The 16,951-nt window shown below is 34.7% G+C and overlaps 1 protein-coding gene and 1 long non-coding RNA gene across 2 annotated transcripts in view; both read right to left on the bottom strand.

Moving 5' to 3' along the window:
* Window positions 1–10,520: 10,520 nt before the first annotated feature.
* LOC119836307 lies at window positions 10,521–13,788 on the bottom strand. The gene is made up of 2 exons (XR_005288090.1): window positions 13,572–13,788; window positions 10,521–11,594 (listed from the first exon to the last, which is right to left on the bottom strand). It is a non-coding gene; the product is annotated as an uncharacterized LOC119836307 (long non-coding RNA).
* A 2,783-nt stretch (window positions 13,789–16,571) lies between these two features.
* LOC119836162 (carboxypeptidase B-like) overlaps window positions 16,572–16,951 on the bottom strand; it is a 5,822-nt gene continuing 5,442 nt past the window's right edge. Inside the window, exon 7 of the mRNA XM_038361417.1 lies at window positions 16,572–16,669. Coding sequence (XP_038217345.1) covers window positions 16,572–16,669 — 98 coding nt within the window. The remainder of the gene's footprint in view (window positions 16,670–16,951) is intronic.

Genomic DNA, 16,951 nt, shown 5'->3' with positions numbered 1-16,951 from the left:
AGGAAAACATCGTGAGGAAACCGGCATGTCCAAGAATCAAAAGTTCGACGACATGTGACATCTGCCAACCCGCACTTGGCCAGCGTGGTGGATTATGGCCTGAACCCTCATAGGAGGCCTGTGTCCCAGCAGTGGGAACATATATGGGCTAATGATGATGATGATGATGATGATGATGATGAAGGTGAAGTAAAGGAATATCACGTAATTGTGTTGGTGTCGAGCACGCACCGGGGATGGTAGCACACCCCCATGGAAGATCGATCCCTTAAAATCGGGAAACGCACTTGCAGCGGCCTTGCTTCTACGAATGTTTATGGCCAATGGTGATTGTTTACCATGAAACAAACCACAGCTCAGTTGCCCGCTAATGAAACCTCTAAATATTTCTTTTAACGATAGAAAACCAATTCATTGCTTTTTTTATAATCTTCAAGCAACATAGTAATTGAATACTTGATTTTACTATAAGTACAATCGATTGATTTCTTCCTGAATACCTACGTAACACTAAGTACGCATGTTTGCGTGGGCCCTGTGTACCCACAGAATAGCCCTGGACCATCATTTCCTTTACTGAGAGTAGAAATTGATGTGTGCGTGCTTTTCTAGCATCTCATAGTCTCCTTAAATAACTCGTAAGCTGAATAACCATCGCACACTAACTACTGAGTTGAAAGAGCAATCACAGCATAATATATTAATCCATCAATATGTCTAGTTTAATACACTATCCCTTCTAATTAGCCGTCCATTTCAATTGCCCCATGCCCCATATCAGGGTAATACCTTTTATATCAGCTGAATAGATGCCATCTATACTAAAGCCTTTAATAAATCTAAATAGAAGGGGAAAACTTGTATCCTGTGAAGGTAATAACAGTTGCGTGCCATTGTTCTGTTTTCCTTTAATTTTTCAAATTTCTACAATTTGTAAGCTCACTTTTAAAGGAATCATCATCATCATCATCAAACTATCTAGATCTAAAGATTTAAGACTTTTATGGATCCTGGGAAAAAGTCCCATATAATTCTCCCGTTAGATTCCCGGAACAAAAAGTTCGATCTCCTTTCCCAGATCTTGCACTATCTCTGTACCAAATTCCATTCAAACCGGAAATACCAATTCTCAAATAGCTTCGCAAAAATATGAACTGCTAATTAACACCCCTTTGTTTAGAACTTTCAACTTCATCCAATATCCACGAAAGCCGAAATTCATTCGCGGAGAAAAACAATGGAATAATAAAGTGAATAAAATAAATAATTGTTGAGGCAATTAAAATTTACGGCGGCCGTTAAAGCGAACGTTAATTGCGATCCGCATCGGTTGGATTTTTTAATATATTCTTTAAGTTTATTGTATGTTGGCATTCATTGTGCCTTCATGTGACATTCATGATTTACTAGCTTTTCGTCCAGGCTCCGCCGGGTAGATATTTATATAAGCTTTTCAATGTTTCAAGTGATGTTAATCCGAGTGACGACAAACCAACGCAGTAAGAATCGTTGAAATCCATTCAGCCGTCACGCAGTCGAAAAACCCGAAAAAAAGTACAGTCGAATTAATATTCTCCTCTTTTCAAAGCGGTTGGAAAGGATAAACATTGACTGGGATAAAAATCCGTGAAATCCTATGCTAATGTAATAAAGTAGATATACGTATACAAATGTTATATTGACATAATCTATTACAGCCAGAACATACTCAGCTAATAGCCATTATATTTCCGTTAGGCCAATAATTGCTTCTTAATAGCCGCTTAAAACAATTTACGGTCGGTATTAACCATTCGATAGAATAAACGTGTATAACTCTGCTTTATAGGTAATGGGGATCCCTGATTACAAAGATAAAATAGTACTAGCAAAAGTGGTGGGCTTTGCTAAGCAATTAAAAGAATATGCTCGAAGTTTTCCTCCTAAAATGTTAAAGAATAGAATAGGGATTCTAATTCTTCTGACTGGCATGCTGAGTAGTTACCCTTTTTAGCACCACATCGATTACTAAGTCCACCTTTTTATTACATGTTCGAAATAAACATTCTTTCTTTCCTTCTATTGGACTATTTTTTAATATTGTTAAATTATGAACATTATACTTACATAACATCTAAATGTACATTTAATACTTGGTCCTGTGTAACTAGATTTATCGTTAGTAGCCAACTGTTGATCAGCAACGCATTTCGAACTAAAAATTGATTATATTGAAATCAGAGATTTAACTCATGATACTTTAGTCAATATTGTCACAAAATGCAAGCTGATTCTCTAATCATTCAAATCCATTCACCGTGATATTGAAACACAATGAAAATAAAGGGCATTTGGGCAACGCAAATTTTCAGGGCTATTAGCATAACAGTGGACCGTGGTACGCCAATAACAAGCAGTTTAATTTGTTAGTGTTAATATGCATAGATTATTTGCCTATTTATGGCATTATATTCATCCTTTAATATGCCAATTATGTTTGGATAGGAGAAAGCTAATAATGTTTTGAAACACTTCTTATGAATTGAAAATGAAACCCTCCGTGGTTTTCCATAATTCGAAAGATATTTTAGCCGTATTCAGTTATGGGTACTACATTTTATGAGAGGATATTTTAATACTTATCAAAATATTAAACATGTTTTCATTCAACCAAACGCCCATCAGCAGACAACTATAAATATATATATAGCTTTCTGTTCTACTACAACAGTAAACATTCGTAACATATGTCCCAAATATTTACCATATCTTTGTCCAACTACTGGCCGGTTTCTATACAAGTACTATCCCTTATCAAAGCACTAGCTCATAGCGCAAACAGTGCGAGTTGTATGAATAATTCATAGCGGAATGTCTAGCGTTTGCCTTGAAGACGACTCTTGAATTCCGATGTTTTGCGACATATTGTCCCTGGTTATTTCTTACTATTTCTACAAGAATGTTGGCAGAATTGGCGGCAATTTGCTGGAAGCGTTACACAGAGGTAAATAGAGAAACGATCGTGTAAGAATAATGTATTATACGGTGCCTGAAATATGGAAAATTCCCTTTGTGTAGTGGTTCATAAAAGAGATAAGTTGTAAAATCTAGCGAAGAAAGGGATTATCAGTTGCCTATTTTGTAGCTGTAAAAGGAAGATCGCCTCACCGTGTTTAACGCTTGAAATATAAAAAAAATGCTGGACTCATTTTCTGTATAACGCAGAAACATTTTAAATATGAAACAGTTTATAATATCTAGGTAGACTAATCGTGTATATTTGACCGTGATAAGCGTGCAAAATGGCACTGCCCGTATACCTAATAATCCTAGGGAAATCCTAAGAAAGTGGCATATTCCTAAATCCTTAGTTTCTAAGGATTTATGTACATAAATATGAGTATCCCAGGATTTTCGGTACCCCTTGCGTGTGAATGTGCGAAGTGATTTCAATATATGGAGATAGCAGGCTAGAGATTGACATAGGCTATTCTTTACCGAGTTTTAGCATCACATACCCATAGGAATTTCTATAGATAACGCGAGCGAAGCCGCGGTCGTAAAGTTAAGTATATTCTTATCAACTGGTATATCATAAAAAATAACTATTGTAGCTGTAACGGCATCAATTTTCACACTCAATTGTATCAGTTATCAGTTATAACATGGTCGTTCATGCGGAAATAATAATAATTATGATAATGCGCCATCATCCACCGTGGCAAGGGAACAATTAATGTCATTAATTTGTATAATTAAACTCCATGAAATCCTTTGAAAGTACCCAGTTTTAAATTAACTGCATGTTTTCGGTTTATACGCTCGAATTCCTTTGATTGCTCGTCGAAATAACTTCTCAATTAAAGTTATTATAATTTTATGCCATAGTATTTACGGTGGATGTTGTGTAGTATAATGGGTGGAAGCATCAAATTGCAAACAAAAAAATGCAAGTATAGCTTTCTTTGGACTGTGTTTACATTAATTAAAATTTTCTTTAAGTGATCAGCCTTCTGTGAAAATATCTGCTAACTTATTTTTTAATAAGCAAGCAGTGCCAAGGTCTTAATAAGATATAGTTCAGTCTTTTGCTTTTTCATATCTTCTGAAATGATTATTAAGAATTTTCTGATTAAAAGTTAAAATTATTATGTGTTGTGTCTATAAAGAAGATAGCAATTTATGTACCTAAAATGGTAAGTTTTATTATTTTACTAGCTGCGCCCCGCGGTTTCTCCCACGTAAATCTGTATCCCGTAGGATTATCGGTATAAAAAGATGCCTATGCGTTATTCTATTTATCCAGCTATTTACATAACAAATTTCATTGCGAACAGTTCGTCAGTTTTTGCGTGAATGAGTAACAAACATCCATCCGTACTCACACACTTTCGCGTTTATAATATTAGCAGGATAACATGTTCCGTTCCTAAGCAAGGTAAATTTTCTTGTTCTTTCTAAATACACAAATACATCCTGCATCCCCTCGTGATCCAAGGAAATGAATAAAAGTTCTAGAGACCTGCATATTTACCGTTCTTTTGGCATATGGAAGTAAATAGTATCATAGAATGCTTTTACAAATACTGCTGGATCGATTTCAAAAATTCTTTTTACCTGCTATTCTATTGCGTGACATATATATATATATATATATATGTACCACAGGTGAAGCCGGGGCAAATAGATAGTGAATAATAAATAAAGTCACCACCGAATAGATCAAACAATCTCCCCCAGACAAACACGCTATTATCATTATGATCACAAAACACAGCATCAAATGTTGTATGAAATAATGGATCATGAACCAAATAAACTACTCGGTCCCATATCTAGACCAAAGTGTGCCTTAAAAGTGAAATAACTTCTAACAAAATCTATACCGCCTTCTTACATTAAGATGTCACGGGAGGCTTCATCTTTCAAATAAAAGAGCATCATCAAAATCAGTTTACACAGTCGAAAGTTCTCAGGTAATAAACCCAAACGAATGCAGTCGAATTGAGAACCTTCTTTTTTGAAGTCGGTTGGAAATTAACAACTTCTACAGAAACTCAGCATTGATGGACGATCTCTACCTAAAATAATGCGGGGATCGTGGAAAAAATTTCTCTCTTAATTTTTTCAAACAATAAAGCCGAGTGTCAAAGGGTCGAAACAGAATGGGGTCTCGTGAACGGGCGACGAAAGTTTTGCTTGTAGTTGTAAACGGGCGGTTGGAACGCTGCGTTTCATTCATACTCTTTTACGTAAGATGTTAAATTCGATTTTTTGAGGAAGGCAGGTTGAAAAAATCAATCTTCATCAATATCAGTTGTAGTTGTAAACGGGCGGTTGGAACGCTGCGTTTTATTGATACTCTATTAGACGTTAAATTCGTTTGGGCTAGGTTGAAAAAATCAATCTTCATCAATTGACAAATTTTGATTTTTAACATGAGTGAACAGAAGGATATGAAAGTGAAGTCCCGTGTCTTCTAGTGGGGTATGGGGCTGCGGATATACATCTGTTTCACTGATCAATTTTCTTTATGATCAAGGAGGTGATCAGCCTTCTGTGTCCTGCCAGACCGTGACTCTTTTTGTGCGTCTCCACCGGGAATCGAACCCAGGGCCCCTCGGTTCTACGCTCACGTGTTAACCACTGTACCAAGGAGGCGGTCAAACAGAAGGACATACTATATTTAATATAACACGTACTTTAACAAGAAATCATTGGGAATTACCCATTGACATTGATTTTGGAGATTTTCTAAAGATAAAAATTGTATATAGATAGAATAAAACATATAGCAGATAATTTTCGTTTATTTTAGATAAATTAATTTAAGGTCTAGCATATAAGGCCCACCAAGTCTAGCTATACAATGCATGTTAAAAGGTGAAGGATAAAAAATAAAATTATGTAATAGACCTATATAATGGCCAATTTTATAGGTCTATTATGTAGCTTATTATGATTATGATTTAATTAAAAATATATTGTAGATTTTTTAATAAAAAACCGTATAAATTCTTCTATACTTAATCTACTCTATAAATAATAAGTTCCCATTAAAACATAACCTCAAAACGCTCGTTTACGTTGCACGGAAAACTAAGGAAGAGTTAATTAAGCCTTCCTTATTATAATCGCGAACTGTACTTACCTTTCCCTACTGCAGATTTTTTCCTAAATTAAGCAAAATTTTGAAAGCATTTCTGGTCTCCTGGGGGAATTTTCGCAAACAATTCTCTTTGATAATTTTTTTCTAAAGGCTTATCTTTTGTTGAACAAACGCGCGAAAATATGACCTTTTGATAAGGTACACGAAGCCCTTAAATTTATAAATAACAAAGAATTGTACGAAAAAAATTATTTCGTTCAATTTCCCGAAGATACAAATATTTTACCAATCGGGGATAAAATGACAACAGTTTATACAAAAAATTCCAAATAACTCCCCCGTATTCCAGGCGTTATCGTCGGAGGGGTTTAAATTGTAACAAAAATAGTATCGGAATTCCAGAATGTTCCAGTAAATTCTAGTAAATAATTCCTCTGAGCACTTACCGAAATCGTGCTAAGTGCTAAAGTGTAGCTGAAACAGTTGTGACTTCGGCTAATCCTATTATGTCGGCACCCACTTAAGTTCAACGTGGTTGCGTACTGATTATTAACCTGACCATGTACATACACGTTACGTTACGTCACGTTACTTACGTTAAACTAGATACTCATCCCGGATCCGCCCGGATATCAAGATACTGTTTTATCTCAAGGGAACCTTAAACGGGATAAAAAGTATCCTATCACCCAAGTCAGCTCAAACCTTGTCTGGATATCAAATTTCATCAAGTTCCATTCGAGATTGATGGACAAACATCCAAACAAACAAATTTTCACATTTATAATATTAGTGTGAACTGTGACTATTAGCATTAAGCATCGTTATAAATAATAATAAAGAACTAGCTTTTCGCCAGCGGCTTTGCCCATGCAGTGAAAGGAAAATTCTGATGACAGTTTGCTTTAAATGTTTCCCGTCTCCGTGGCATTTCTGGGATTAAAACTGTATTTTGTCCAGCATCAGATTTCAAACTATATCTGCACCGAATTGCATGCAAATTGGTTAAGCGGTTTATGCGTAAAAAAGAGACAGTTGAAGAGGAAGACTGAGTTATTTTCGCATTTATATTATTTTAGGGATTAGCCTGAAATTCATTTATAATAATAATAATAACAACAAAGGAAGTTTCAACGAACTTCCAAGATAAGTCTCTGATTCTCGTGGTACTGGATTAAAATGCTTGCCTCCAGATTCTTATGTTTTATAATGTTTAATTTGTATTTTTAAAATTTGATTTTTAATCCTATCAGAATCGATATCTAATCGAATTTATCACTACCTTTCTACTGAAATTCACGAAAAAGTTTGATATGTCAAGTCACCAGCTCAAACTAGCATATTTCTTTTAAGCGTTTCTATTTCCTTTTATATCTTAAATACCTAGTAAAGCATATAACACAAAAATATGTAAATTATAAACACATTTATACAACATTATGTATTTAGTATTAATTTTCAAGATCAAGCTAAAATTTCCATTGCAATCCAAACTATCACGAACCATATATTCGACGATACGATAACTACCCTATAATAGAAAAAAACTTAAAAAACACTATATAAAGAAAAAAAATTAAGAAATAAATGTATTATCACCATGTAAAACCATGAATTAAACCTTTCCTTTTAAACAGGGTCATAATTCAGTCTAAAGGTGTCGGTTACATACAAACATACACGTGAAATAAAGAATAAATAGAAGTACAAACATTAGACTTCACTAAAAGAGGTATGTGCGTTCTATGACAAAAATATTTCGCCCAATGTAGAACAGCGTGCTTTGAAATACGAATCGTTACTATTCCTTCGACGAGTAAAAATTACTTCCTCATTCCAAATCTAGACAAAGGATTGCTGGATTCTAGATATCAACTATGTGAACCAATTTATGGGGCATTTCATCCGAAGCGGGTAGCGAAAAAGTTTTTATTAATATTTTAGTATGTAACCATAAAACCATGCTAACCATGTTATAATTATACGTCTAGAAAATGAAGCTCCAAGTCTTCAATTTCTGAATGTAGGTATAATACAATCAAACACAAGAAAATACTATGGTATACCAATACATTCGCTAAGCAGAATTTTGAAAAGTTTTCAGTCGGCTGTCAATATCAGTACAAGAATAGATACTAAATTAACAATAAATTTATTGTTTAAAAATGTTTAATTATTTAGAATATGAGCCGAAGACGTGTACAGATATAACATACTTAAATATAACAGAATTCGGTAACTTGAAATTGAATCCGTTTTTTCGCTGCCCGCCTCACGTAAAACGCCCTTTATATTTCTACATTCCGTCATTGAATCCACATTATTGTAGATCGCAACGGTAATATATTCTAGACTTCAGCCATTTTACATGGCTGAAACTTCCCTTATCTATGTTCAAGATATATATGGATGGGTGTAAATAAATGGATGGCGAAAGTTTGTAAGGATGTGTGTGTGTTTGTTGCTCTTTCACGCAAAAACTACTGAACCGATTGCAATGAAATTTTGTACGTAGATAGCTAGACAAGTGTAATAACATTCAAGCAACTTTTCATACCGATATTCCTACGGGATACGGACTTACGCGGGGGCAGCTAGTATGGACATAATTAGGAGAATTCCGCGAGCAAACATACATTATTTATATCTATATTTAAAACTATAATGTGCATTTTCATTTAAAAACATATGATGTGGGTGTCGAGTACGCGTCGGCGCACATTGGGAGAAGATACCATAGCCCGCAAAAGATCGACGTGAAATAATACATGAGAATGTACCTGTGTTTCGTGCTATAAGAGGGGGAGCGGGAGGCTCGATTCTTTTTCTTCTTTTCTTTTCCTCTCCCTTTCCAGTCCATTTTTTTATTACCACCGCCCATCTTTTCCTTATTCCTTTTCACTTTATAGTGTACAACGCACTTGAAGTGGCCTCTGCAAATGTCGTTTGTTCGGGGATATCGCTTACCATATCTCCAGCCCATTATTGCATATTACAACGCAATTGGGCTTCATAGCGCGGATGGTCAAGTTAAAGCTCTGACGCGCGCTTATTACGCGCTGTTTCCTATATTCATAAAAATAGCAGGCATTTATGTACATAAAAAAAATATTGCATATTTCAGAGCATTTTAACGTATATTCTCGTGGAATAAATAATATAATAGCACGTGTCGTATAGAATCACTAAGTATATTTATATGATTTTGTCAATAAACGTTTACCTTACCTGATAATTCAAAATTCATAATGCTTTATAGCCGCCGCGTCTAATACATAAATGATAAATACTAACTATGAACTCGAATACTAATAGAGAAACAGAAAAAAGTCTATCGGAAATGGAATGCCACAGCCTCGCCATCTAAGTGCCCTTTTTGCAGCGGAACTCCCCCATCAACCTTCCAGCCTTTAAAAATGTCGCTGTATTGTCAATTGAATTTGTCTCCATTAGGAGGCAGCAGTGACGTCTACCTAATTTCCTCTGAAAGCGGCCGTCCACAACTCGATTCGCGATCGTTTTCCGTTCGTTCACTTGATTTTATTACAACAATTCCTTTCTGCCCCCACTGCCTTCGAATTACTTTTGATCAAACCTCGATGTTCCAATGATTCGGCGAGGAATTCAATTGGAGAAAGCTTTGAGCGAACAATTTGTTATTGAGCAGTTTGGATGTATTGTTTTGGTGATATAATGCAGCTAGCTGGATAGTCTTATCGTGTCCATCCAAACTTCCATAGATACTTTATACGCGCGAGTAATTTTGCGTGATATTTTCACTATTACGCAAAATGATTTTTTGATAGCAGATACACAGCAAATAGGTAATAGTAGTTGTATACTTTATAAGGTTTTCTTATATACACTTACATATATACACTTTTTATTATATTCAAGTATTCAGAAACCAAATATTTGATAACAATCACGACAAAACATTTTTCCTTAACTCTATTCACCCATTTATTCGTTCTTTACCCCAATTCAGTGGCTTTATTTGATCTTCTTATACTGCCAGTATCAAGCAATAAATATATTAAAACGTAGTTTGTTAGCTTCTCGTACATATTACAATTCACAACCATACATAATTAAATATTTATTGAGTAAGTACAATTATTATCCTACTAATATTATATTATAAATGCGAAAGTTTGTAAGGATGAGTGTGTGTTTGTTACTCTTTCACACAAAATCTACAGAACCGATTGCAATGAAATTTGGTACGTAAAGACAGCTGGACAACTGGAATAACATATAGGCAACTTTTTATCCCGATGTTCCTACGGGACACGGACTTACGCGGTAAAACCGCGGGGCGCAGCTAGTATCTTATAATACAGTATAGGTAGGTCTCATCGTCATACCTGAAATGGAATAAAGGTCAAAGGAGCTAGAATTATAAATCCTAGAATTAATTAAAACACAAAAATTTAAGTCGTGATAAATTTTTATATTGCTTTGCATAATTAAGTACATTGGTTAATGTTTTAATTTATTATAAAAACATAAAGGTAACTATAGAAAAGTGTACAGATTACATAAATCAAATTTCACCAATAATGATAAGAGATTGTAATTACATCTCATAAAAGTCCATACAAGAGAAAGAGACAATATTTATTCTATTGATAATGCGATTGGTGATTAATACACACAACCGATACGTTCTTCGAAACATTAATGAGAACAAGTCTAAAGACATATCTCACCACATTATAGCATTTCATATTTATTTACACATTATTACTTTTTTCTGTGTATACTTACGCTTTTGCCTGCGTGATCGAAGAAAATTACTAATAACTGGCATAACACCAAAATTATTTTTCATATAAAGCGCCATCTATCAGAATTGATAAAATCTAAATTAATTCCGGAATGAGATTGTTTAAAAATGGCTCTTATATGACTCTCGAGTCTCGTATGACCAGACACAAGAATCGAATCTTAAAATCGGGTGAGGATTTAACAATTAACGTGAACAGCTGTAATATAAAAAGTCCTGAATATTGAGACTTTTTGAACTTGTTAATTTAAAAGATAAACGACTAATTTTCTATAATACAAACAGATACAGGAAATATAATACAATAATTGGTACGTTTTTGGTTTCATTTTAGGTAACGGAACACGTATTATGTGCAAATTTTAATGAGAAATGAATCTGGCAATTTGGAGGTCTGGTCGTATTTACAGTTTAAAATTAATTGTTATTTTTATTCGCTCTGCCCTCTATTCCTATAAATATTCTAATAAATATATTAGTAATTAAAGTTAATTACACAAATGTTAAAACATTTTATAAAACCCTTCGTCATATAACTTGATAATAATTCTTATTTACATGTATTTGTTAATTTTTCAAAGGAGTTAATTCTGGCGCTGACGGTACAGGGGTGACAGTCTCTGATGGCATAAGCAGGTCGAATTTCTTCGGTCGCAGCAGGCCTTTTTTCGAAGCATACATGAGTAAAATAAATACAGATACGGAGAATGACAGCACCTGTGAAAGGAAAGATGTAAATTTATAAGTCGCCCCTACTCTAATGCGGTACTGTTTCTTTTTTTTAATTTTTAACAGATACTAATACCAATGGGAACAACACAAAATGTGGAGCCGTTCTTGACTAACAAATGACGTACATGTACCACGAGTTTTATTTAGGTGTAGCGTAGATAAAATGATTTTGTAATACATCTATTCATGGATAAGCTCGACATATTTTGACATCGATTTCAAGGCCACTAAAAGTTAATCTAAACAAAAATTGCTTTCATCTTTCTCTTCAATATAATAGGGCAGTGGCAGTTTTTTCTGATATTTCAATTAACCCAACACAGTTGTTAGTAGTTCATCATAATCAGTCCATACATGTTCCCACTACTGGGACACAGGCCTCCTATGAGGTTTCCAAGTGCGGGTTGGCAGATGTCGCATGTCGTCGAACTTTTGATTCTTGGACATGCCGGTTTCCTCATTATGTTTTCCTTCACCGTTTTAAGCAGTGGTGATATCCACATGTGCAGACAAATTGAAAAATCAATTTATTTCCTGCACGTTCGAACGGTCTCGAACACCGACTTATCGATTTTGAAGTCCGAGGTTCTCACCACTGAGCCACCACTGCTTTTAGTAGTTAACGATAGGCATAAGGCGTCAGCTGTATCGCCCTATTGTCTATGGGGCTCAATCCCTTCCCCCCCGCTCCTCCTCTCCGATTAGTTTTTAAATATTATAGTCATAATTATAAGGGTTTTAAGCACCTTCTATTGGTAGGACTTTATTGATTTTGTTTTGAAATTGTAATTTTGAAATGTTAAATTTATCAGCGTTGTAAATTATTTATTTACAGCTCGCTTCACTTACATCTTAGTGATAGTCGGCTATTTCTTCCTTTAAGAAGTTTCTTTATGAAGTTATTCGAAATAGAAAATTTTAAATTTCTCATTTAAAATTTTCTATTTCGAAATTGAAAAGCGTATATTTATAAGTACCCGATTATTATTTCTTTCCTCCTTGGTACAGGGGTTAACGCGTGAGTTAGAGCCGAGGGGTACTAGGTTCGATACCCGGTGGGGACGCACAAAAAAAATGACTCGGTCTGGCAGGACACAGCAGGCTGATCACCAACTTGTCCATAAAGAAAATCGATCAGTGAAATGTACATCATCTGCCCCATACCCCACTAGGGGACACGGGTCAACACCTTTTTATTATTTACCATGCTCGCGATATTGTTGGCAATAAACGGCTAAAAATATAATTTGTCTCTATTAAATTATAAATACATCTGAAGGACGGATAAAAGGGTTTTAATGAAATTTCCTTTGTTGATTTTGTGTCCGTTTCAATTAGGATTATAATCAATAACTCTAAAAACCTGTGTACCTAAACGGAACTGGGGTGAACAGTTAGTTAATATCGCATAGTGTGTAGGTTTTAACTATAAACCAATTTTGTATGTGGTAGTCGAGCACGCTTCGGCACGAATTGGGCCAGCTCGCACCGGGGAAGTACCACACCCCCACAGAAGACCGGCGTGAAATAGCATTCTGCTGTGTTTCGTTTGGTGAGTGGGGGAGCCGGAGGCCCATATCCTTTTCCTTAACCTTCCCAGTCCTTTCCTTTATTCCTGTCGCCAATCCTTTCTTTATCCCTTCCCAAAAAGTCGGCAATCCATTTGTAGAGGCGTAAGGTCTGCAATGGACCTTATGCCTCTCCAAATGTTCATGGGCGGTGGTAGCGCTTACCATCAGGCGTCCCACCGGCTCCATTGCCGACTGTAACATAACATAAAAAAAAAAAAAAAACTATAGGTATAGACTAACCTTGAATAAGGGATTAGTATTTTTAAACCTAATTACATAGCATACATCTTGTTACTATATTAAATTATACATTTATAAATTCACACTCACTCACACGTATATAACTTGTGTTTAATTAATCAAACTTAGAATTCAAAACTTTAAAACTCACGGCAGACACTCCGAACGTCGCAAAAACTTCAGATGGCATGAACATTTTTACAAAAAAACCAAAAACGATTGCACGAAAAACAAAATCAGTAAAAAAACATCCAAATTATTTACATATTCACACACACATCGTTACTTTAACAGTAATAAACAACTAGCGCAATAACTGTATGTTGTAATATTTGTTTGAAGTTAACTTGTCTACCTGTGACACTGACAGTTAGCGATGCGGCAACGTCGCTTATCGCATTATTGCGGCGCAGGTGCCTGTAACGTCATTAAGGAAGGTCAGACAAACACGACTCTCTGTAGATTTATTAATCCATTTATTTTGTATGACTTTTTACTTTGTTCTAAAAGATAATATTATTTCGTAAGAAAATGTTGCAGCTTTTAATGAACTCTAAGACTTTATTTTGATATTATCGTTATTATATCACTAGACTCTTAAAATAAAATTTCTTTATTATGATATGATATTATTTTTGTATATATACCCAATGATCTTTTTGTCCTAAATTAAAGTAATTGTAAGAAGACAAAAAATGTCCCATTAGTATTACTATAATACGTTGACACACTTCTTTTCGTTCATAATCAACCTAAACGTCACGTTGGAGCGAAGCGGCAACGTCTAAATTCAAAATATGCGCGTGAGTCATGGAATATAAATTAAATTTTGGTTTTGATTACATTGCTGCTTATTTAAAGCGCTTTGTTAACTTTAAACTGAGTAAAGAAGCAACCTATGATGAATTATAAATCAAGCTATTTACAGAAGACAGATGACATACCACTGATGGACTTTAGATTACAACTTTCGAATACAAATGTCAACAAATGTTTCGACAGTCAATAATACAATTTCAGAAACACCTGAGACCATCTTTGAACTTGTATCTTGCATTTTTTATGATAATTAATATATAACTTGTATATACCACACCCCTACAGAAGACCGACGTGAAAAAGCATATTGCTGCGTTTCGTTCGGTGAGTGAGGAGGCCGGAGGCCCATATCATTTTTCTTACCCTTCCCAGTCCATTCCTTTATTCCTCTCGACAATCCTTTCTTAATCCCTAATCGTGAGCATAGAGTCTATTTGAAGTCGGCAATCCATTGGTAGAGATTTGGATTTATTTTATTACAAAAATTTAATAATTATGTTTATGTCGAGCACGCTTCTGCACGAATTGGGCCAGCTCGCACCGGGCATGTACCACACCCCCATAGAATACCGGCGTGAAATAATAACTTGCTATTGTGTTTCGTACGGTGAGTGGGGGAGCCGGAGGCCCATATCCTTTTCCTTACCCTTCCTAGTCCTTTCCTTTTTCCTCTCATCAATCCTTTCCTAATCCCTTCCCAATTAAAGTCGGCAATCCATTTGTAGAGGCGAAAGGTCTGCATTTGACCTTACGCCTCTTCAAATGTTCATGGGCGGTGGTAGCGCTTATCATCAGGCGACCCACCAGCTCCATTGCCGACTGTGACATAAAAAAAAGAAAAACAAAAATACTGAAACATGTATCTCATATAATGAAGAATTTTTGTTGGTTGCCTCCTAAGAAAAGGGTATCGCGTGAGCATAGAGTCTAAAGGCCGCAGATTCCATTACGGGTGAGGACGAAGAAAAAAATCTCATGGAGCTACTCTAGATCAACTATTTATCCATAAAGAAACTCCATTAGAGAAACACGTGTAAAATGCTAAATGACGGTGGTAAACGCTTGTCAGCAGGCGAACCATCAGCTCAGTTGCCGCGATGACATAAAAAAGATAATATATTTATAAATTCTGGTTTATTCCATTTTGAAGAAAGAAAATATAATTAAATAATTCGTTCATCAAATTGGAAATTTTAACATGATAAATATTCACACATTTTGTAATAATAAGATTTGAATCTGATAATGAAAATTAATCGTCAAAGGTATTTTTATGTTGCCTAGATAATTAGGTAATGTCTGAGCTCTAGCCTTGGTTTGACAAGATTTTATTAGTAGGGCTTCCACCGACTTGAATTTTCCTAGAATTTCTTTTAACTTTTAATTTCTACGTCAGTCTCGTCTGGGCTCAATTGACAATCTTTCTTTATATGACAATGAAGGAAAATAAACCATTTCTTTATTGGCTATTGTGAAAAATCATAAAAAACAGCTGTCCCGAATCCACTTTCTCTCCCTTCCCATTCCCTTATACCAATCATCAATTCTTTCCTCAACCCTAAAAAACCGGACAACGTATTTGCAGAGGCTCTGTGTTTACATATTTTCATGGGCAGTGATGGTTACTTACCATTAGGCGAACGCTCAGGTTGTCCAATCTAATATAAAAACATACAGATAAATTATAGAATTTAAATGTCATATGTATTTAGTAGCAATTATATTTTATTGTGTCTTAAATTGAACTGTTATTTACTGTATCGGGAAGACACAGACTCCTCACAGAAACACAGCGAAAGCTATATTGAGAGTCTGGAGTCCATTTTTTCTTTTGATGTGATACTAAGTCCCCATCCCGTAGGAATATTGGGATAAAAAGTTACAAACTTTCGCATTTATCATATTAGTAGGATAAGGATATAATTTGTTCAATAAAAACATGTAAATACGTGTAAAATACATTAACAGACATCCACATTTCATATATAATTTTTACATTTTAATTGAAGCTCCAAGTGTTTTACACTTTAATATTTTCTTAATTACTCATTCTCTTAACGTTAGAAATTATAGGATTAAGCCTTATTTATTCAGTTATATACATCAGAAGTTAAATTAATATGTAATAACAATCGATAATATCAAAGTGTATTATTTAACGGTTGCCTGGTAGAGATGGCTATTAGCCATAAGGCCGCCATTTGCATTCTAGTTTTTGTTAAATTTTATTTCTTTTTTCTATTTTGAAAGTGTGAAAGTGTGCAATAAAGAATAAATAAATAAATAAATAAATATTTAAAAATGCTTGTCTTCTTTTGGATTTTTTCCAATTTCAACGTCTCACTCTATAGAATAGTGAAGCAAGTCTTGCAGTCTCCGCTATACCAGACCAGGTCTCCAAATTTATTTGAGGTAAGTACTTAGGTGGAACTAGAAAGCCGTATGAATTCAAATCAGGTAACTCCAAGGTATAAGAGAAGGGTACGCCGATGTTCTGGAATAATACGGCTATGTTTAATATGCTGGTAGATTGTTTGTAGTGGTATAGACTAGATGTGGATTTTTAATTTGGTTGGATATTCATTGTCAAATATTAGGGTACCAATCAGCATTTTAAATCAAAATATAATCTACACGTTTAAATAATAATTTGATTTTCATAGATCTATTTTATGTAAACAACACTTAAGATTAGATCTCCGTATTTAATAT

This window comes from Zerene cesonia, chromosome 23, assembly GCF_012273895.1.
Source record: "Zerene cesonia ecotype Mississippi chromosome 23, Zerene_cesonia_1.1, whole genome shotgun sequence".
NCBI classification, from domain to species: domain Eukaryota; kingdom Metazoa; phylum Arthropoda; class Insecta; order Lepidoptera; family Pieridae; genus Zerene; species Zerene cesonia.
The sequence above is the reverse complement of the archived record's forward strand: the minus strand, read 5'-3'. Positions and strand labels throughout refer to the sequence as shown.